Here is a 23,614-nt window from a genome sequence, read left to right on the forward strand (position 1 = left end):
CGCTCTAACGGAGGAGACAGCGCGTTTTCCGCGTCTGGCCAGTTCTCTTACTCAGAGGCGGTCGCTGGTGACGCCACGCCTGCGGACCCGTCCCTCACGCAGCATTTGCTTTGGGGGGAAGGTGACCAAGCCGTCGTGCTTCCTCGGCGGAATCCACCTCTCAGGGCCTCCCCCGGGAGCTGGCGCCGCTCGTAACGGCTCACGGGCTTGCCGCGAAGCGGGAGGACGCCCGCGAAGCGCCCGCCGAGCTCACTTTCCGCAGCCGGCACGCCGCGAACGCCCGGCCGCCCCACCCCGCCCTCAAGTACGCCGAGATCACGTTACAAGCCCGCGGCTCCGTGCCACCGGGAGAACCGCACCGCCAGCCCCCGCCGCCGGAAAGCACCACGCCCCTTACGACAGTGCACGACTCCGCGCCTGCCGGGAACGCCCCCCGTCGCGTGCGCCCCGAGCGCGCGGGCCAATCGCGCTGCTCCCCGGCCCGTGACGTCAGCGGCGCTCGTGCATGCGCAGGGCGGGGAGACCTTGGCGAGACGGCGGAGGCGCTTAGCGGACGGGGAGGCGTCGGCGGAGGGGGAAGCGGGGCGGCGAGATGCAGAGCTGGAGTCGCGTGTACTGCTCCCTGGCCAAGGTGAGGCCCGCCCGGGAGGCGTCGTGCGCAGCCCGGGGGCCCGCTGGCGGCGCCCGGGACGCGGGCCGTCCGGCCGGGACCACCCGCGCGCGGCCCCGCCCCTGCGGGACTCGGGCCCGGGCGGCGGCGGGAGCGGAGGCGCCCCGCGGGGTGGGAGCCGCCGGCGGCCTGCGCGCGGGGGCCTGCGGGTCACGCACCGGCCTCCCGGTTGGCCGAGGAAGTCCAGCCCCGCAGCCGCCCGCTCTGGGTCTTCCCATCCCTCCTCCCGATCCTGGTCCCAAGCCCCAGAGTGGCGGCAGCGGGCAGGTCACCTGGGGGCCGCCCCTGGGAGCACCGGACGCGGTCAGCTCCGACAGGTGGCCCTAGGAACTCCCCAGAGGCCTCTTCATTGTTCGCAGCTGCAAGCCACCGTTGCCGCCGCCGCCTCCTTTTTTTCGTTGCAACACCTCGTTGGGGCCAGCTTTTGCTTTGCTTTTCTTTTAAAGATTTATTCATGATAGACATAGAGAGGCAGAGACACAGGTAGAGGGAGAAGCAGGCTCCATGCAGGGAGCTGGACGTGGGACTCGATCCTGGGTCTCCAGGATCACGCCCTGGGCCGAAGGCAGGCGCTAAACCGCCGAGCCCCCCCCCCCCCCCCTCCGCCCGCCAGGGATCCCCAAGCTTTCGCTTTTCGCCTACGTGCCGAATACAGCCCGGTTGTACGTAGGTGGGATCGTGGCTGGGTCCTCACTCCAGTGATGGAGACCTTAAAGGTGACCGTGAGTGATCAAACTCGTCCTTGACCCTGAGACGGGTAATCCGTGTACCTGAGAGCGTAACCCCGGGAAGAGGCTTCCTTCTAGGCAGAGGCAGAGCTGGGGGGCTAGAAGGTAGGACTGACGTTGTGTCCGCTCCTCTTTGGCCCGCTGTCCTGATCTCAGGTGCCTCGAGTTGCCTTGGACAAGAGAAGGTTGCTACCTGAGCGTGGGTTTCGTCACTGCCTCCCATATTCCTACTGTGATAAGAGCTGTTTTGCTTTGTTTCTTCCTGCTTTACGGTTCTTAGGAAAGAGTGGACGGTTGATATAAACGGTTGGGATTATGATGCACTTTGTGAAACCATAGTAGCTCTCGAGCGTCAGTAACAGTGCATTTTCCTAAGTTACCTTCTCTGGTTTTCTGTTCCTAATTAAACCGTTCAGGAGCATCTTCAGAGATTTTGTACCTGGTAGTTTGAGGTCGGAAACAAGAATTAGAAGCGGAGGATTGCAATAGTAAAGATTATCGAGGACTTAAGTTGGAACCTAAAGAGCATTCGTTGTGACATTAAAATGATCCCTGGCACCAAAAATTAGCCATGCTTTCTGAAAATGTAAGAAACCGTAACACCACTGAATAACACTTTTTTATTGGCCTTTAGCCCATATTTATATGAAATGGTTCGTTGAATATTCATAACGAACAGCTGTGGTGAGCGGAGGTTGAAAATCTAAATAATTACTCTTACGAAAGAGGAGAAATTGATACATAACCTCTGTGGAGCAATGGGAGATATATAAATAAGTGCTTGGCACATTTGCTCCAAGTCATTACGTTTTCATTGGCCTTCAGTAGTCCTGTTTTGAATTCGTATTTTACATGACATTTTCTTTTTTCCAGAGAGGCCATTTCAGTCGAATATCTCATGGCTTACAGGCAGTTTCTGCAGTGCCTCTGAGAACTTACGCAGATCAACCAAGTGAGTACTTACTCAAATAGTTTTTCCTTAGATTAGTTCATAGTTCCTTTGTGTTTACATGTAAAAGCAAGTGACTATTAGAGTAATAATAATTTGTCATAGAATTCATTTGTTCTTATGTCTATTATTCACTTAAGTGTTTATTGAGCACCTAGTGTGTCTAGGTGGTGAACTGGGCAAAGCCCTGCTCTCGGAACTGACAGTCCAGTGGTAAAAACAACAACCTCAAAAAAACAAAAAAAAAAAACCAAACAATCCTCAAGTAACAGGTAAGTATTTTGTGTAGTGATTGAAAATTAAAAAGCAGGTAATTGGGAGGAAAAAAGTATTGTAGGTAGGGTATCAGGGCTTTTCTAAGGAGGTGATGTCTTGGTGAAGAGAGGAATTGAGGTTATTTCAGGCAGAGGAAAACAGCAGTGTTAAGGGTCTGAGGTGAGAATTAGCTTATCAGGTTTAAGGCATCGCAAGAAGGCTGGTGTGGCTGGAGAGGACACCCATGGATGTGAGATCAGAGAGGTAGGCAGGGATCACATCATGGCGGGCTGTGGAAGTCAGGTGAAGGAGTTTGGATTTTACTCCCAAGAGTGATGGAAAACCACTGAAGGGTTTTGAGCAGGAAGTAATTTTAACGTTTACATTAAAAAAGTTAATTCTGGGAACGCCTGGGTGGCTCAGGATTGAGCATCTGCCTTCGGCTAGGGTGTGTCCCAGTCCTGGGATCAAGTCCTGCATCGGGCTCCCTGCAGGGAACCTGCTTCTCCCTCTGCCTGTCTCTGCCTCTCTCTGTGTCTCTCATGAATAAATAAATAAAGTCTTTAAAAAAAAAAAAAAGTTAATTCTGTCCACTAGGTAAGATTGAGCGTGTTGGTTGTTTGACGCTGTTTAGAATCTGAGATGACTCTTTAGACATCCTGATTGAAAATTTTTTTTAAAAAATTTTTTTTTAATTTTTATTTATTTGTGATAGTCACAGAGAGAGAGAGGCAGAGACACAGGCAGAGGGAGAAGCAGGCTCCATGCACCGGGAGCCCGACGTGGGATTCGATCCCGGGTCTCCAGGATCGCGCCCTGGGCCAAAGGCAGGCGCCAAACCGCTGCGCCACCCAGGGATCCCCTGATTGAAAATTTTGATGGGCTTGTGAAAAATAGGTTTTGAAGACTAGGAGGATGTACCCTGAATGGAAGCTGTGAAATGTGGGTATTTTATTCTGCTTCTTTGAAAATAATTTTGAAGTTTCTATAAAGGATATATATTTTGTTTTTTAAAACAGGAAATTAATGAACTTGTAGTAAGGTATTTTGACCTCCCAGTACCAAGAGGATTAATTATTTGAAATCATCTGTTTTGAAATTTACTGGAATCACCCGTAGGATTATAACTAAAGTAGAATGTGGTATCTCAAAACTTCTTTGTAGAAACCATCAGCTAGGAGAAACTGTGACCAGTAGTCTCCCTGCATTTTCTGAAATAATTTTATCTTGTACCTTAATGGCTGTCAAACTAGTATCATCTGGGATATTTTATTCCCAGAAGAAAGAGTAGTAGGACGATTACTGTCACCAGTGACCAACAGTGAATGATTACTTAGCTTTGAAAAGGGCAAGAAATCCTTTGAAAAATACTAATGTGATGGTGGGGTAAAAAATTGGATCCATTATACCCCCCCTTTTTTTTAATGTTTCATATTTGTTTACAAAGGAAATTTTTTTTTAAATTTATTTGAGAGACGAAGAGGGAGAGAGATTCCGAAGCAGACTCTGCACTGAGTGCCGAGCCTGACATGGAGCTCGATTTCATGACATCGAGATCATGACCTGAGTTGAAAGCAAGAGTCTGAGAGGCCTAACTGAGTCACCCAGGGTGCCCCCCGCCATTATACATTATACTCTTTTTTTTTTTCTTTTTCAGTTTTATTGGGATATACTCGGCATACAGTTTGTTAAATGGGAAGAGCACTTGTTAACTAAAGCAACAGGAGAAATGCTAGATTTTCATTTCCAAAATATGCAGTTAAAGATGTTGTGGCTAATTCTTCACCTTTGGGATTGGATTGATCAACAAAGATTTATGCAGTGTCTTCTATTGCTGGGTAGTCTTTGAGCAGGATCTTAGATTTTAATGGAATGATAGTAACTAAGGGCTCATGAGTCAAATGGTTTAGTGAATCCTTGATATTGAATAAATTATAAATCCCTTAGTAGCCATGTTAATACAGTATGCAAAGGCTTTGATTGGGTGAAGTAACAAGCATTGTGTGTTCATATTTATACTTATCTGAAGTATTTTTTTTAAGGATTTTATTTATTTTGGAGAGTGTGTGCAAGCATGCAAGAAGGGGGGAGGGGGGCGGAGCCAATCAAGTAGACTCTGAACTCCATGTGGAGTGGGACACCACGCTTAAAACTCACAGCCCTAAGACGACCTGAGCTGAAATCAAGAGGTAGACACTTTTTTTTTTAAGATTTTATTTATTTACTCATGAGAGAGACAGAGAGAGAGGCAGAGACACTGGCAGAGGGAGAAGCAGGCTCCATGCGGGGAGCCCGATATGGGACTCGATCCCCGGATTCTAGGATCACTTCCTGAGCCAAGGCAGACACTAAACTGCTGAGCCACCCAGGGATCCCTCGAGAAGTAGACACTTAATCAGCTGAGCCACTCAGGTGCCCCTGAGGTATTTATTTAATGGCTGTCTTTTCCTCAGGTATTTACATTTCATTAGGGCAGGGACTGTGATTGTTTAGTGCCCACAGAAGTACAGTAGGTCCTCAGTACATATTTGTTGACTAGATAAACCCCGGAACCATGTTTGGTTTAGTTACTGCTTTACCACAAGCATCCAGTATGGTGCCTGGTATAAAGTAAGTATCCAGCAACAACAGTAATATTACTAACTGATCCCTGAGGGCTTACTCTGTCTCCAGTAGTCTTTAATCCTTGTTGCCATCTTAAAAGACACATATGGCTCATTTCCCCATTTTATAAGGGGAGGAGCTGAGTCAAGAGAGGTCCAACTAGGAAATGACAGAACTGGGAAAATTCTTCTGACCCGAGAACCGATACCTTTAATTTCTGTTCTGTTCGGGCTGCTTCCACTGAGTACTGATTGATCAGACCACCTTGAGAGGAGTTCAAAGTTTATTATATATAAACAGTCTCTATTAAAACATCTGGAAAATGTTTGAATATGTAAATGAGTGAAGTTCATCAAAATTTGAAGAGTAATGTGTGTTTTTGTTGATAGGACCTTCCATTTCATGACAGGAATGGACTCACAGCACTTAATCGCTCACATTTGCTACCTTCATTCATTTATTCGGCAGATATGGAGTATGTACTTTGTGCTAGTTACTGGGCTGGTTGCTGGGATATAGCAGTGAACAAGTCAAACAAGATGCAGCTTTTGTAGAATTTGTCGTCCATTTTGGGAAGACAAACACCCAATAAGTAATTGTGATAGAGACTCCACAGGCTAAGCAGAGGGAGCTATGAAATGTGTATATGGATAGTTCTCTCCTAAGGAAATGTTATACCTGAAAAGGGTTGGGGTGCGAGTGGTCTGGGTGGAGGTGTTCCAGGTAGAAGGAACACCATGTGGGAGTATTTTGATGTGAGGAGGAGCGTAGTGCCTTTGAGGAGCCTGAAAAGGGTCAAGTGTGGCTGATGTGTGTTGAAGATGGAGTTGACCATCTCTGCAGATCATGAAAGACCCTAACTCTTTATTTTAAGGGCAGTTGGAAGTCATTGAAATGGTTTAAGCAGATATGATTTGTTTTTAAAGCTTATTCTGGTTGCAGATGGGGGTTTTTATTATAATGCTTTTGCTGTTTCTTACTAGATTATAAGAACCAAGGCTGTGTTATTTATAGGTATCCCTTGACCTTAGAGTAGCATCTAACGTGAAATGCATGCCGTCAGCATTTGTTTCTAGGTGATTGGAACAGAATATACATGGGTAGACCAGTGTAATTCTGTGAGTGTAAGCTAACAGTAATTCACTGTTTCTGAAGCGTAAACTGCTTAGTATTGATGCTGCATGAGCAGAATGTGGTGGGTGATGAGGGTGGAGAAGAGATTTGGATGCTGTATTTAGGAGCTTGGATTTTATCCAACAAAAGATAGGGAAACCTTCCTTAGCACCTGGCACTGTTGTTGTTACTTAATAAATGTTTGTTGAATGGAAAAAAAAAAGGGGGGGAGGTGGAGGGAACCAGTGTAGGAGGAGACCGTAATGTCTGAGTCGGACTTTACTGAAAGAACGCTGGCATAGCCGTGTGTAGGGTGGAAATGAGATTGGAGGCCGTGAGAGTGAGGTGGATCTGAGAAGGAAAGAAACATTTGAGTGTCTCATGTACCTGTCTTGACATACATTATCTCTGACTTCACAACCCTGGGATGTAGGTATTATTATATTTCTCCCTTATGGATTAGGGGGGATGTCGGGTTACCATCAGAAAGTAAAGTATTAGAATTCAAGATTTTAAAAGCTGAGTGGTTTGGGGTGATGACAAATATGGGGTGTGACTATGGAAGAGTCACTACAATAGGGAGGAGATTAAGGCCATTGAAAATTTAAAACAGCCCCCTCACCCCCAACAACAATTAAACCTTACCAAGTAACTCTTAGACTCATGTAATGAATTTGGTAATTAATGATTACTGCTTTATGATATCTCTTATTCTTTTCTTTTTTTTTTTTTTTAATTTTAAGAATAAGCTTGCTTTATCAATATGTGCCTGTTTTCCCTTACTCTAAGGTCAGGCTATTGAAGGCAGTGGCTTCCATATAGGGTAGGTATTCATAAATATTTGTTGCTTTCATTATGATAATGAAGGAGCTTCTTGTCATTTTAGTTGTAGTTCCTGATTGCCCTGGAGATTATGGAATCATCTGAGTGTTTTGGGTGACATTAGAACTGAAAGGTGTAGGAGCAAAGGCTTCAGAATAGAAGGAACTTGCTTTGAAACCTGGCTACATCACTTTCTAGTTGGACAGCCTTAGCAGGTTAGTTACTCTTAGCCTTATTTTCTCCCTGTGAAATGGAGGTATAATAGTTGTGTCATAAAGACAAGAGGAGGCTTAAATAAAACAACATGAAACATTTAGCTCACTGCCTGATACAGAGTGTAGTATCAAATTGGTAGATATTATCTCAGACTGACTTCTTAGTATACATCTTGCAACTAATTTATTCTGTAATTGATTTGTAACTTGACACCTTGACTTCAGTGGTAGCCTTGATAACATGGTGTGCTTACTTACCTCACAAGGATGTAATAAGTAACATTCGTAGAATATTCCCCCCCCCTCCTATCTTTTCTCCTTCAGTTCATTTCATGGCATTAACTGCTATTTCTGTTGAAGTTAAACACCCCTAATTGTACCCCAGTATTTTCTAAAGAATTGACCTGGTAGCTTTCTCAGGATCTTTTACCACCGCCTAAAATCCACATTGCTATTCAACTGTCTTCTGCCATTATTTCTAACATAGTCCTCTTCCTCTCATGATATCAGTATGTATATCCTGTTCAGTTTTTCTTTTTCACTCTTAAAAGTCTAATGCTAATTTTGTAAAATTTTCCATCAGGTAGTCCTTGGTCTGTTTCATTGTACTATTTGTCTATATCTGTTTTTTTTTTTTTTTTAAGATTTTATTTATTCATAAGAGGCAGAGGGGCAGAGACACAGGCAGAGAGAGAGAGATAGAGAGAGGGGAAGAGACACACAGGCAGAGGGAGAAGCAGGCTCCATGCAGGGAACTTGATGTGGGACTCCAGGATTATGCCCTAGGCCGAAGGCAGGCGCCAAACGTTGAGCCACCCAGGGATCCCCCTATATCCTGTTTTTTAAAATTGTATGTGAAAACCCAACTGAGAAATGCTCTTTGACAAGGGGATGGTGAGTCAGAAAAATGTGTCGTAAATTTTCACTTGTGAGAGCCAGCTGGTTGGTTTTTCCAACATTTTGTGAAAAATTGCAGACATTTGGAAAAGTTGTAAGAATTTTACAGTGAACACTCTTAGATTCTTCCACTAACATTTGACTGTTCTTAAAATATTTGCATATCTGTTTGTCCATTTATCTATTAGTCCATTTTATTTTTTTTTATACGTTTCAAAGTATATTGCAGAGATCCTGTAAATACTGGCTTGTTTCTGAATGTTTGTCACTGAATCACCCTTTCCTATATTCTCAACTGACTGATCTTTACATAAAGACTTTATTTTTTTCCCTTCTTTTTCTGTGCTCCCTAGCACGTTAGTGGTATTCTGGTGGAATGGTACATCTAGTGAGAGGTGAGAGGTGAATAGTTTTGAATTTCTGGCATTTTGTATAGTTGAAAAAAAATATCTAAGATCACATTGGGAAATGAAACTAAACTGTTTTGGCCTTTCTGTATTTAAATTTACTCCATAAACATATATTTTAATCATAAAAGATGCTGAAAATTCAGCAACGAAACCTGTTTTTGTAGCTTGTGTTTCATTACTGTGTATTAAAAATTAGAACCCAAATTTAAGGGATACTGTTTAGGACATCATTTGGTTCAAAACTTGAAAATACATGTTGTGCCCAAGATTGCGAATCTGAGAAACCACCAAGGAGCCGACACCGATGCAAACACACGAGGGTTTAACAAGCTCAAGCTTGGGTCCAAGTATACCCGACACAGCGGAGCAGGGACTTGGACCATGAGGCTAAGAGGCGTGGCAGCTTTATAGGGGCTAGTGGCCAATGGGATTGTAACACACATGGAAAGTTGCACAGTCATGTCAGTCCGCACGCAGGTGGCCAATTGAATCACAATTTACCCTATAGTGACCATTTGAACTGGCCTATCCCTCTGGTCGGAATTGGCGGCAGTTTTGGTGGGCACAAGGCGGGGTTACATTTTTATGAGCTGATTTCCAGTAAGGTTGTGCTCAGCGGCTTGACTAGGGTGGGGAAGCGCCTTAAGCAATAAGCAGGTCATGGGGGGGTCATACAGGAGATGGCGGGTGTAGCACAAAATGGAGTTAGTCCTACTCTGCTTGTCCAGGGGTAGGGGATTTTTGTTAAATTTCCTGGGTCCCACATACACATTTTATTATATACTTAATTCTAAACATGCATCAAGGAACCAAGTAGTGTAGCCAAAGAGCACAAATAGATCAGTGAAAATTGATGGAATACTTTTTTCATGTATTGGAGTAGCTGTATATCTTTTTATGTACTGAATAATCCTAATTATTATCTGATATAACCAAGGAGAATCAGTCCTTTTATTTATTCAGTAGGAAGGGTTCTTGGATTTTTTTTTTCACTTGGATAACTTTAGTTCTGTGGTTCTTTTCAGGAGAGCAAAAGTTTTTTTTGATCAAAGTAGCACTCTCATCCCCTGGGGGCGATGGGTGGGTATTTTGTTGGGGGGGGGTGATCAGAAATTAAATTGCTAGCTTCGTAGGTCAGAATATGGTTCTCATATAGCAAGTACTTACTATGTATGTTCCAGATACTAGGCTAAGCTATTTATGTATATTATTTTATTCTGTATTATAACCCTATGAAAGAGGTTTTTTGTATTCTTTATTTTGCAGATAGGGCAATGGAAGGTAGAGGAGGTTAAACTACTCCCTTCCTGTCAGAAAGCTAGTAATTACAATGCTTGATTATTGCTTTTAGGATTTTAGTTGATAGTACTTTGTTTTTTTTGTTTTTGTTTTTGTTTTTTTTTTTTTAAAGATTTGATCATTTATTCATGAGAGTCTGGTAGAGACATAGGCAGAGGGAGAAGCAGGCTCCCTGTGGGGAGCCTGATGCGGAACTTGATCCCAGAATCCCTGTGTCATGACCTGATCCAAAGGCAGATGCTCAACTACTGAGCCACCCAGGCATCCCAGTTTATGAGTTCATTTTTTAATTTTAATTTTTTTTTAGTTTATGATAGTTTAAATTTAAGAATAGAATACTGTTGAATATTGGAATGACCACTGGAAGTAGTCAAAAGACAAAAAGCTTACTTTTGTCTCTGCCATTCACTTTCTAAGTGACTTTGGGCAAGTTAATTGACCTCTCTGAACCTAGTGTTTCTTCTCTGAAATGTCAGTTATATGGCATTCTTTCCCTCCTAGGAAGCTCTGAGAATCAAACAGGATAGTAGGTGTGAAAATGTATTATAAACTGTTAAATGCTTGGAGTTGTAAAGACAGTAGAGGAGGAGGAGAAGGGAGACTGTCTCCTAACTCTTAAAATTGATTATAGCATTGTTTGAAGTTGGCTTGAGAACAATGGGAATAATTGGACTTTTCCATTTGTATTATAATTATTACATTCCTAAGGCTGCTGATAACAAAGTTCATTTTCAGTTTCGTATCTTCATACAGTAAATACCCAGAATAGTTCATTTAATGTTCTGGTTAGCATGTTACCATACACTAAACAAAATTTACGTAAAGTTCAAAACATGTTTGCCATCCATTACAGGGAACCTGATTTTTTTCTCTATATATCTCAGAAGTAAAGTACCTGAAAACGGTGTAATCAGTCCTAAATTTATTGAGAATACTAAGGCATTATACAAATAATTGTCTTCTTTAATCCTAACATTAATCATTTAAGGCAATGTTATTGTTCCTTCATAACAGAAAAATTAAGTCCCTTGGTCATGCAACTAATAAATGGCAGAGCTGAGATTTGAAGTCTAATTCCTAGGCTTTTTCCCTCATATAGATAGGTCTTTCAGTGTCACTAATTAGCTTGTCTTGTTATTTTTAAATAAAACGCCATGGAATTTAGGAAGATACAGTGGATATAAAACTCAGATGTGGAGGTTCATGGATGGCTCAGTCAGTTGAGGGTCTGACTCCCTGGTTGTGGCTCAGGTCATGGTTGTGGGATTGATCCGAGTCAGACTCTGCACTCAGTGGCAGTTCTATTAGAGATTCTCTCTCCCTCTCCCTCCACCCTTCCCCCTACTCAATGCGTGTGTGCATGCTGTCTCTCTAAAAGAAATCTTAAAAAACAAAAAAAAACCTCAGTTATTTCCATATGTCATAATGAACAAATAGAAAATGAAATTTAAAAATCTGTGCCATATTCAGGGACATCAGAGAATGTCAAGTGCCTAGTAATAAAACAGTACTGTGTAGAAAATGCTGGTTATTTTGTACTTTGTTTTTTTAATGCACTGTTTTTGGTCAGTATTAAGCAATTTACTGTTTATATCAATTTGTTTTTATTGTAGTCGATGCTGATGTAACGGTGATAGGTTCTGGTCCTGGAGGATATGTCGCTGCTATTAAAGCTGCCCAGTTGGGCTTCAAGGTAAGGTTTAGACTAAATGAGGTGGTGATTCATTTTTATTTGGGAAGACTTCATCATATTCACAAAGTGCTCTGCACATAAATAGTAATGGTAAATAATTTCTTTATTCTATAAGTTATATTTAGGCCTGAGACAAATGAAGAGGGTTATCCCGTTGCATTGCTCTCATGAAATAGTGAAGTCCATTATTCTCCCCTCCCCACTATACTTTGTACATTTGGCTTCTAATTCCAAAGAAGCTATGGTAATAGAAATAAAGCATGTGTTTCATAATGTTAAACAAAAATGTCTTTGAGCATAATTCACTTTTGGGTTAGCCTGCATTTAGCGTTACTTGTGAAATGATGAATTTTAAAGGACTGTATTTCATTCTCACAAACACAGCTTCAGTAACTTATTCTGTATAAGAATTAAGACAGATGTGTGGGAATTTTAGTGAACTGAGACACTGCAGGTTATGTGCAGTTAAATAATATTTTCTTTGGTTGTAGACAGTCTGCGTTGAGAAAAATGAAACATTGGGTGGAACATGCTTGAATGTTGGTTGTATTCCTTCAAAGGTGAGCATATGTTTTGTACAGTGCAGAGGTGTTCTTCATTAGCTGCCAATTAGAGGGATGTATTAGGACTAGAACATTATTAGGCTAATACAGTTACTAAAAATAAACAACTGTGGTTGATGAAAAACATGTTTTCCTTGGTAAGGCTTAAACAGTGCTGTCACCAGTCTGCCTTACGTTCCTGAAATTGCTTTTTTGTCTTAGAATACCCAGCCTTTCCATTCAAATAGGCTCTCATGTTCCGTTTTTTCTTTTCAGCTTTCCTTTACCAGTGAAACAGATAATCGGTAGTAAATTCTTCCTTTAGGTGTTTTATGTGTGTAGATATGACTGCCTTTTTCAATTGCCACCCTGAAGAATGTATTTATTCCTTGCTTTTAAAGTAAAGAGGTTTTGTTTTTCATTCCTGCTTGTTGAACATTTTTTGTCATTATTCTTTGGCTTAAATTAATTACATAAGAACAGAAACTGAATTGTTGTAGTTCCTTGTACTATTCCATGTAGAGAATGTCATTTCTTGTGTTTTTTGATTGTATATCGTCTTTTTATCAACATTTGATCATTTTGTCTATTTAGGCTTTATTAAATAACTCTCATTATTACCATATGGCCCATGGGAAAGATTTTGCATCTAGGGGAATTGAAAGTAAGTATACATTTCATATTTAGCAGTATTACCAGCCATACTTGGCTTTTTCTGGCTGAAGCTTTATATATGTGTGATGAGTGTGTAATTTATGTTTTATTGAGGAAATGGTAAAAAAATGATTTTTAAAGTATAGAGAGATTTACTTAAGGCTTTAAATCCAGATTTTTACTATGATATCTTCTGTTCCTTTGAGAATTTTGGTGTGAGGTCTGTGTGTGTGTGTGTATATATATATGTATGTGTGAAGAGTTTTAATTTTCTTGAAATCTGGAGATCTCTGGGTGGGGAATTGGTGCTGGATTCCTGAGTGCTTTGGGCAGATAAGGATGAAGGAATGTAGGTAGGTTGGTCTACCTTAGTTGGTAGTGACAAGAATGAGGGCGCGGGGGTACTAGCACAGTGTAAAAAGATGACCTTTAAGTTTAATTTGGTATGTCTTCTGCCATTCCTTTTGGGCTGTTTTCATTTCATTCTTTCTCACCAGTTGTTACAGGTATATCCAGAAAGAGAGGTTCCAGGAAGAACTTAAAGATACAGGGGTCGGGGGAGTATTTTTCCTTCATTTGTTTGTAGCAGTAGGTTTCTGAAAGAATGGGCTATAGTAGGCAATCCACTGGGTATAGAGGTGATACATACACACTAAAGCAAATAGATCAAAGTGGATGTAGGGTAGAGTCAAAGCCCACTTTCCTTAGGAAAGAAGAGACAGGCTTAGTCAAGAGGACCTGCGTGGTAGGCACATCTTCCTGTTGTAGCTCTGTGACCTCAGGTCAATCCAATCTCTCAGGGCCTCCGTTTCCTCATCTCTGAGATAACATGTTGGTTCCATGGGCCAATTGCTACGATATCCCACTTCCAAAGTGTTGAGCAGCTTTATATTCTTATATTGTTGATTCAGATTTGTGAATAATATGAGTGATTAATTCCAGTTTAGTAAACTTTTATATTAAGTTTCTGTATTTAAAGTTTTCAGATGAGCATTTGTGTTGTTTCATAAAATTGTTTCTTTTTATTTACAATTCAGGTGATGTTTTACTTTGCCATTTCTATTTAAATCACATCTAGACTTAACATCAAAAGGTGTCTGGAGAACATGTTGCCACAGTGGGATATAATGTTTATTTTAGACTGCATTTTTCCCAAAGGTGGACTTTTTACAATGATAGGTTCTATTTATTGGAATATGATGCTGTTGGCCTTTTTGCCTGCTACAATTTTTGTATTAGTTATTACACTTATAAGTTTTATTTATTTATTTTTAAAGATTTTTATTCATAAGAAACACAGATGGGCAGAGACCTAAGGAGAGGGAGAGGCAGGCTCCCTCTGTGGAGCCTGATGTGGGACTCAGTCCTGGGCCTCAGGATCACACCCTGAGCTGAAGACAGATGCTCAACTGCTGAGCCACCCAGGTCTCCTTACACTTAAGAGTTTTAATACTGCCTTTTTTTACGGTTCTGTAAGCATAGGCTGAAATTTTCCACATCTTGATTAGTGAAAAATATATTGCTTCAGATAGTTAGCAAAGGACTAAACATTTGTTTAACAAACTACAGTGTCTGAAGTTCGCTTGAATTTGGAGAAGATGATGGAGCAGAAGAGTACAGCAGTAAAAGCTTTAACTGGTGGAATTGCCCACTTATTCAAACAGAATAAGGTCAGTGTTTTATCGTGCAGACGTCTGGTTTATTTTACGTACACATTAAACATTATGCTGATAGAGTGATGCTGTTAGAACTTGGCTTCTGGGGTTTGTTTTTCTTTTTTTTTGGTGGTTTTGTTTTTGTTTTTGTTTTGGTGGTTTTGTTGTTTTGTTTTGTTTTTGCTGGAGGGACTTATTTTAAAACTGTATGTTAACCTGAGATGGATTTCCCTGACATATAGAACAAATATTTGCGGCTCCATGCGTGGCCTTACTAAATAAGTAAGGAAGCATTTTGTATTGGATGTATTATTTAATAGAGTACTTTTTTCCCTATTAATCATGTTTTTTTTTATCACAGAAATCATTTTAAACTTTGTAAATCTATAAACATTATCTTATAAAGGTTGTTCACGTAAATGGATATGGAAAGATAACTGGCAAAAATCAGGTCACTGCAAAGAAAGCTGATGGCAGCACTCAAGTTATTGATACAAAGAACATTCTTATAGCTACAGGTTCAGAAGTTACTCCTTTTCCTGGAATTACGGTATGCTTTTTACAAGTGTTACAACCTCCCTTTATTCATGCTATTTATGAACTGTGAAAAGTTTCTGACTGAAATACTATATGTTGACAGTCATTCAGCTTTGGCAAGCTGTCTTTATTCTGCAGTAATTTTGACTGGAAATAGAACACTTTATATTAAGATGAATTTGAATTTGTTATGAAGTTAAAACTGACCATTTTGTTTCGAAATACCAAATGATGAAATTTTGAGTGTTTTTAGTGGGATTTGGTAAAATTGAGTGTATGGATTGAAGTCATAGATACCTCAAAATAAATAAATGTCTTAGTATTTTTTGTGAGGTCAGTTGATAAATCAGTAGGTTTTTCCAAATAATTTTGATTGTATATGTTTTATTATAGATTGATGAAGATACAATAGTGTCATCTACAGGTGCTTTATCTTTAAAAAAAGTTCCAGAAAAGATGGTTGTCATTGGTGCAGGAGTAATAGGTGTAGAATTGGTAAGTAATGCTTTTTATTTTCTAACTGCTTTCATGGAGTTGGACGGGACTTAATGGTCTGTTTGATTCTTTGTACAGCATTGCAAGCAGATCAGCATTGAGTTTTGCATATATACTTCTAGTCATTAGACTTTGCAAGATAACTTATTTATGTAAGCATTGTAGTTATTAGAATAATCTTTTATTTTGAAATCTGCTTCCCTGTATCTGCCACCCTTCCTGTTCCCTAGAACTGAATTGATTTTTTTAAAAGTCTGATGGTCTTTCAGATACATCTCATGGCCCTTCAGTTATTCAGAAGATTGTTCTCATTCTGAGCAAATTGCATTTTAGATATGACTTACCTGGCTCTTCCCTCCCCCTCCATCCTCATCTTGATCCCTCTTAAGTTCTGTCAAACTATTGGAATTCTCTGACTACCTTGCCATTTCATGCTTTCTGCCTGTTGCTTTCTCCCTTCCTGTCCATCTGGTGACTTTCCTGTATTACCAGTGACCTCTCGATTTTTAAAAAAGATTTTATTTATTTGAGAGCGAGCACAGAAGTTGGCGGGGTGGGGAGGTGGGCAGAGGGAGAGTGAGAAGCACGCTTCCTGCTGAACAGAGACCATCACCCCCCCACACACACACACACCCCATCCCCCACCCACCCCTCACACACGTACACACACACAAGGCTCAATCCCAGGGTCCTGAGCCAAAGGCAGGCACTTAACCAACTAAGCCACCCAGGAGCCCCCCTTCTGTCCATTTTAAGGTATCCTTTGTCAGAGCTGTTTTACCTTGGTATCACAAAGAACTCCTACTTCTGCAGTCACAAATCCAGACATTTTATTCTAACCATAACATTCTTTCCTCTCTTACTCAGTTATTCTCAACATATAGGCAGTTTAACTTTATCAGGTGCTCTAGTCCTTAGGTCCCTCTGTGTTTTTGCTCTCATTTCCTGTCTTGACTGCTTTCCTGATGTGCTTAGACTCCATAGTCCATCACTGTAGCTGCTCTTCTTGAGTCCCTTACCTATTTGTTGCATCATCATACACCTGCTTGGCACAACTGTAGTCCTGAATAAATTCATCTGTCTGCTTTTTTTTTTTTAATTGAAGTATAGTTGACATACAATGTTTTAGTATATGTGCTGCCGAAGCGAGCACGACATACAATGTTATATTAGTTTTAGGTATACAGCATAGCGATCCCATGACTATATATTTTGCTGTGCTCACCACAAATGTAGCTGTTATCTGTCTCTATATAACACTATTAAAATACTATTGACTATATTACTTCCTATGCTGTACCATTTATCCCTATGACACTGATTTTGTAACTGGAAGCCTGTACTGCCCACTCCCTTTGACCTATTTTGCCAGTTCTCCCCCTCCCCTCCTCCCTTCTCACCTCCGGCAACCACTAGTTCTGTGTATTTACAGGTCTGTTTCTGCTTTTTTTGTTCAGTTGTTTGTTTTGAGATTCCACATATAAGTGAAATCATATGGTATTTGTCTTTGTCTGACTTAATTTCACTTAGCATAATACCCTCCATGTCCATTCATGTTGTCACAGATGGGAAGAATCCATTCTTTTTATGGCTGAATAGTATTCTACTGTATATATGGGTACATCTTTATCCATTTATCTATCAATGGACACTTGGGTTGCTTCCATATCTAGGCTGTTGTAAATATGCTGCATTAAACAAGAGGTGCATATATCTTTTTGAATTAGTGTTTTCATTGTTTTTGGGTGAATATTCATCAGATTACTGGGTCGTATGGTATTTTTATTTTTAATTTTTTTGAGGAACCTCCATACTGTCTTCCACAGTGGCTGCACCAATTTACATTCCCATCAATAGTGCATGAGGGTTTGTTTTTCTCCAGGTCTTTGCTAACGCTTATTATTTCTCACTTTTCAGTGCTGGCCATTCTGACAGGTATAAGGTGATATCTCATTGTGGTTTTGATGTGCATATTGATGTAATGGTTAGTAATGTTGAGCATCTTTTTATGTGTCTTTTGGCCATTTGTATGTCTTTGGAACAGTATTCAGATCTTCTGCCTGTTTTTTAATTGCATTATTTATATTTTTGATGTTGAGTTGTGTAAACTCTTTTTGATATTCTTTATAGGATATATTTATGAATTTCTTCTTCCATTAAGTTAGATTGCCTTTTTGTTTTCTTCATGATTTCCTTTGCTGTACAAAAGCTTTTTATCTTGGTGTAGTCTCAGTTTATTTTTGCTTTTGTTTCCCTGTCTGAGGAGATCGATCTAGGAAAATATTGCTAAGACTTATGTCAGAGAAATTACTAGGTATGTTCTCTGCTAGAAATCTTACGGTTTCAGGTCTTAAATTAGTTCTTTAATCCACTTTGAGTTTATATTTTTGTGTGATGTAAGAAAGTGATCCAGTTTCATTCTTTGGAGGATGGCTGTCCGGTTTTCCCAACACCATTTATTGAAGAGACAGTCTTTTCCCCATTGTATATTCTTGTTTCCTTTATCATAGACTCATTGACCGTATAAACATAGGTCTATTTCTGGGCTTTCTAGTTTGTCCTATTGATCTGTGTCTCTCTTTGCCATTAATAGATTTTTTTTTGATTATTATTGTTTTGTAGTAGATCTTGAAATCTGGCATTTTAGAATTATTTGTTTTAGTTCTGTGAAAATTACTGTTGATATTTTAATAGATCTTGCATTCCGTCTGTGGATAGCTTTGGGGAATGTGGACATTTTAACAATATGTTCTTCTAGTCTATGAGCATGGTAGATCTTTCATTAATGTTTTGAAATTTTCAGCGTGTAGGTCTTTTACCTCCTTGGTTAAGTTTACTTGAGGTATATTATTTTTTTGGTTGCAATTGTAAATGGAATTGTTTCCTTAATTTTTCTTTCTGCCACTTTGTTATCAGTGTATAGAAATGGAACCAATTTATGTATATTGATTTTGGTATTCTGCAACTTCACTGAATCCATTTATTCTGATAGTTTTTTGGTGGAGTTTTTAGGGTTTTTTTTTTTTTGTAGAGTGTCATGTCATCTGCAAATAGTGACAGTTTTACTTACAATTTGGATGCCTTTTATTTCTTGTCTGATTGCTCTGCCTAGGATTTCCAATGCTATGTTGAATGAAATTTTTGAGAGTGGACATCCTTCCTTGTCTTGTTCCGATCTTAGTGGAAAAGCTTTCAGTTTTTTTACCATTGAGTATGCTCTTATTTGTGGGTTTGTCATATATGACCTTTTTTATGTTGAGGTATGTTCCCTCTAAACTTTGTTGAGAGTTTTTATCATGAACAAATGTTGAATTTTGTCAGGTGTTTTTTTCTGCATTTATTGAGATGATCATATGATTTTTATTCTTCATTTTATTAATGTGGTGTGTCCTATTGATTTGAGGATTTTTAAAAAAGATTTATTTATTCATGAGAGACAGAGAGAGAGGGAGGGAGGAGAGACAGAGACATAGGCAGAGGGAGAAGCAGGCTCCTCACTGGGAGCCCAGTGTGGGACTCGATCCCTGAATCCTGAGTTCACACCCTGAGCTGAAGGCAGCCGCTCAACTGTTGAGCCAGCCAGGTGTCCTTGATTTGAGGATATTGAACCATCTCCAGAATAAATCTAATTTCTTCATGGTGAATCATCCTTTTAATCGGTATTTTGAAATTAGTTGCCAAGATTTGTTTTGGATTTTTGCATCTATTCATAGGGATGTTATTCTGTAGTTTTCTTTTTTTTAAGTGTCTTTGTCTGGTTTTGGTATCAGAGTAATGCTGGTCTCCTAGAATAAATTTGAAGCTTCCTATTCTGTTTTTGGGATAGTTGGAGGAAGATAGGTTTTAACTCTTTTTTAAATGTTTGTTAGAATTTACCTGTTACTCCATCTGGTCCTGGACTTTGTTTGTTGGGAGGCTTTTGATTACTGATTCAATTTTGTTGCTAGTAATTGATCTGTTCATTTTTTATTTCTTCCTGATTTAGTTTTGGGTGATGTTTCTAGAAATTTAATGCTTTCTTCTGTGTTGTCCAGTTTGTTGGCATGTGATTTTTCGTTGTAGTCTTTTACAATCCTTTGTAATTCTGTGCTATTGGTTTTCACTTTTCTTTCTCATTTCATTTATTTGGGCCCTCTCTTTTTTTTCTTGAGCCTGGCTAAAGGTTTATCTATTTTATTTTTAGAAACAGACAAAAATCAAACTGAGAGCTGTTTCTTTTTAAAAGATTTTATTTATTTATTTGACAGCACAAGCAGGGGAATAGCAGACCGAGAGAGAAGCAGGCCCCCTGCAGAGCAGGGACCCTGTGGAGCTGGGATCATGACCTGAGCCAGAGGTCATGGCTTAACTGAGCCACTCAGGCACTCTATTTCATTTATTTCTGCTCTGGTTTTTCCTTCCTTTTACCCATGTTGGGCTTTGCTCTTTTTCCAGTTTCTTTTGTAAGGCTTAATTGAGATTTTTCTTGTTTCTTGGCTATGTCACTATCAATTTCCATCTTAGAACTGCTTTCCCTGTGTGCCAGTGATTTTGGACCATTATGTTTTAGTTTTCATTTGTCTCCATGTGTGTTTTTATTTTTTTCCTTTCTTTGTTGTATAGTAGCATGTTCTTTAGCCTCTACATGGTGTTTTTTTTCTTGTAATTGACTTACAGTTGTCAGAAAAGGTGCTTGAAATGATTTTAATCTTAAATTTGGGGAGACTTTTTTCGTGACCTAACATGTGATCTCTCCTGGAGAATGTTCCATATGCACTTGAAACGAATGTATTTTGTTGGTTTTGGATGGAATGTTCTGTATGTATCTGTTATGTTCATCTAGTCTAATGTCTTATTCAAAGACATGATTTCCGGGACGCCTGGGTGGCTCAGTGGTTGAGCGCTTGCCTTTGGCCCAGGGTGTGATCCTGGAGACCCCGGATCGAGTCCCTCATCGGGGTCCTTGCATGGAGCCTGCTTCTCCCTCTGCTTGTGTCTCTGCCTCTCTCTCTCTGTGTCTCCCCCTGTTCTCTGCATGGTCCCTCTGTCCTTTGTTGTACAGAAGCTGTTCAGTCATTCCTCAGTTCTTCAGGAGGTGCTGTGTAATGTAGATGTAAACCCCATCTGTCTGTGGCAGGTGAATTCAGTCTTCTATGCTGCCATCTTGGACACTTCTGGACTTTTATATCTAAGCGCCCATCAGCATCTCTACTTACAGGTCTCACAGACGCTGGGTTCAGTAAATTTATAACTTAACCTTTCCTTCTTCCTCTTCATTCTTTCAACCCCAAATAAACAAAAACTATTTCTTAATATTTCTCATCTCAGTGAGTCATACTGCCATTCATCTAGAAGCATAAGCTGGAAGTTTGGGAATTACACATGATTTGTGTCATGTCATCGTGCCTCATATGAAGCCAGTCAGCAGGTCCTAACATGATGCTTCAAGACCCGTATTTCATGAATATAGCTGCTTCTTTTGACACATCTACTTGATCCCATTTTGGGCCAGTGTCATTTCTTACTCTAACTCTCTGACTTCTTTCATCCTTTTCTAATCTCCCCAGAGTGGCTGAACTCCTCTCCTGTAACACGAACATAAGCCTGTCTCTCTTGCTAAAAATCCTTCAATAACTAATGATAGTCATTAGGATAAATCCAAAATCTTTAATGTTGTTGAAAGGCCAGTGTGATGTGGCACTGGCTCAGTCCAGCTTTGTTTTTAGCCCCTCTCCCTCTCAAACTATGTTCTAGATATAGTGAAATACCAGTTTCTGAACTAGCTGCACCCTCTCTTTTATCTGTAGGCCTTCTATTTGGAACATGCTTTCCTCTCCCAGTCTCTGTGTTCTCAAAACCTTCCTGGACTACCCCACATGCCCTTAGGTAGTAACTCTTGCTGAGCGTCCCATTGCACCTGTACTTGGTACAGTATTTATCTCACTTAACTGATAGTACTTGTTCATTTTTCTCTCCTTCATTAAATCACCAACTGCCTGAGGGCAGAGATCATGGCTGTTTCACTGACTGCATTTTCAGCCTGTAGCACAGTGGCTGATACATACTAAATAGTCACACGTTAGCTATTATTATTGCTGAGTAAACATTTGTTAATAAATACCTTTCAGAAGTCAGCTTGGGTGTTACCTTTTTAGCCCAGACTTCGTCTTTTTTGGAGAAAGCGCAAGTCTTTCTGTCTTTGAGTCTTTACTATATGTCTGCATCTTTGTATCAGCTACTAATTAATAAACAGTATATTCCATTTATTTGTTTATGTCTGCCTTTCCTACAGGACCATAAGTTCCTTGAAGGCAGGGACTGAGTGTCATTCATATTTCAATCTCTCTTGCTTTCCTTAATGTTGCTTACCCAGATCTTGTAGATTAGCATAGTATCCATTATGTTGTCATCCTTCTGATCCAGTCTAGTCAGTCAGGGTCACTTGGAAATAGTGTTGAAAACTAAGCATAATATTCTGGATAATGGAGAGAACTTACTTTTTTGTTTTTAAGCATTTTATGTATTCATGAAAGACACCAGAGAGAGTCAGAGACACAGGCAGAGGGAGAAGCAGGCTCCCCATGGGGGGCCTGATATGGGACTTAACCCAAAACTCTGGGATCACACTCTGAGCGGAAGGCAGAGGCCCAACTGCTGAGCCACCCAGGTGTCCCGAGAACTTGTTTTTGATATGTAATCTACTTTGTTTAATGTAATCCTTCAGGATCAGTTTAATTATTTTTTCCTTTTTAAAGCATTAATTGAGCTTATAGTTAGTTGAAAACTTCACATCTTTTGCTTGAGGAATTCTTAGTTTTTAAACCTAAATAAGTAAATAAACCCAAATAAAGGATTTTGAACCTTTATCCTTGTTTAAACCTAAGGCTCACTTGTACCCATTATTCCAGTCTCTATCTTGATTCGGTCATCCTTACACTTAACTGCCTTTTCTTGTGTGTAATTCATAAATGTGGGAAGCATGTTAACTAAAAGCATGTTGGCCTATCATCTGATCTTATATAAGTTGGCTAATGAAACCGTCTCTGGTGTCTTTCATGTCAGTATGAAGTATTGAAAGCCATCTGACTCTACAGTTTTTAACCTGTTTATAAATATATTTAAGTCTCCATTGATCCATCTCATCTAAGGGATATGAGATTTTCTTTCTTTCTTTTTTTTTATTGAAGACTTCGGTGATAAAAATACCCTATATTATTATCCAGTCCAGAAAAGCCTTCAGAAAATAGTTTGTATGACCTCTTTGGAAGACTTGAGGTAGTATCTAATGATTATCAAACCAGCTATTTAATCATCTCTTCTAGTATTTAGCAGGGGTTGACCTCTATTCCACATTTCAGAGTCTATTTTCCAGAGTCTATTCTTTTCCCTTTTGAAAATGTTAGGCAGTTTATTGCCAGTCTGGCTTCATTTGACAGTCAGTTCCCTTATACTAATTAAGTTGGCAAAGTTCACTGACTAACAGTGTGTCTGTCATCAAATTATGATCTGATTTGTTTGGAGAGTTAACTTATCAAAAATGACTAGTTCTCTTACCTTGCTTAGTATTTCATACCCTGTTCATTCCACTTTGAAAATCATACTCCTGGGTGGATAAAATGAGCAAGAAAAAGGAATAACATAGTTTTACTTTCTTTTTTTTGGTAAGTATAATAATATCCTGAAGCCATAATTCTCTTTCATTTCAGCATTTTTGCTTTTGGTTATTTTTATAAAGATTTTTTATTTTATTAAAATTTTGCTTATAAATATTTATTTGATCTCTAGAGAGAGTGGGCACATAAGCAGGGGGAGTGTCAGGCAGAGGGAGAAGCAGGGCTTCCCCCTTTCCCCCACCCCCCAGGATCATGACCTGAGCCAAAGGCAGATGCTTAAGCTTAACCGCTTAATGGAGATAACGCACTGTACTTATTTACTTTCTCATAAAGATTAGTCATGTGACCATCTTTTTATTTTTTCATAGTTAACCTTTTTCCATACCACTTTAATGTAGTGCTTAAGAATGTAGGTTTTGGGGCAGCCGGAGTGGCTCAGCGGTTTAGCGCTGCCTTCAGTCCAGGATGTGATCCTGGAGACCCG

General features: G+C 39.9%; 1 protein-coding gene across 1 annotated transcript in view; it reads left to right on the plus strand.

The window, feature by feature from the left end:
• The first annotated feature begins 475 nt into the window (after positions 1-475).
• DLD (dihydrolipoamide dehydrogenase) overlaps positions 476-23,614 on the plus strand; it is a 31,105-nt gene continuing 7,966 nt past the window's right edge. The window contains exons 1-8 of the mRNA XM_077864054.1: positions 476-631; positions 2,272-2,350; positions 11,576-11,655; positions 12,147-12,215; positions 12,792-12,861; positions 14,421-14,521; positions 14,913-15,056; positions 15,437-15,538. Of these exons, the coding sequence (XP_077720180.1) occupies positions 593-631; positions 2,272-2,350; positions 11,576-11,655; positions 12,147-12,215; positions 12,792-12,861; positions 14,421-14,521; positions 14,913-15,056; positions 15,437-15,538 (684 nt within the window). The 5' untranslated portion in view covers positions 476-592. The remainder of the gene's footprint in view (positions 632-2,271; positions 2,351-11,575; positions 11,656-12,146; positions 12,216-12,791; positions 12,862-14,420; positions 14,522-14,912; positions 15,057-15,436; positions 15,539-23,614) is intronic.

Source organism: Canis aureus, chromosome 21, assembly GCF_053574225.1.
Source record: "Canis aureus isolate CA01 chromosome 21, VMU_Caureus_v.1.0, whole genome shotgun sequence".
Classification (NCBI taxonomy): Eukaryota; Metazoa; Chordata; class Mammalia; order Carnivora; family Canidae; genus Canis; species Canis aureus.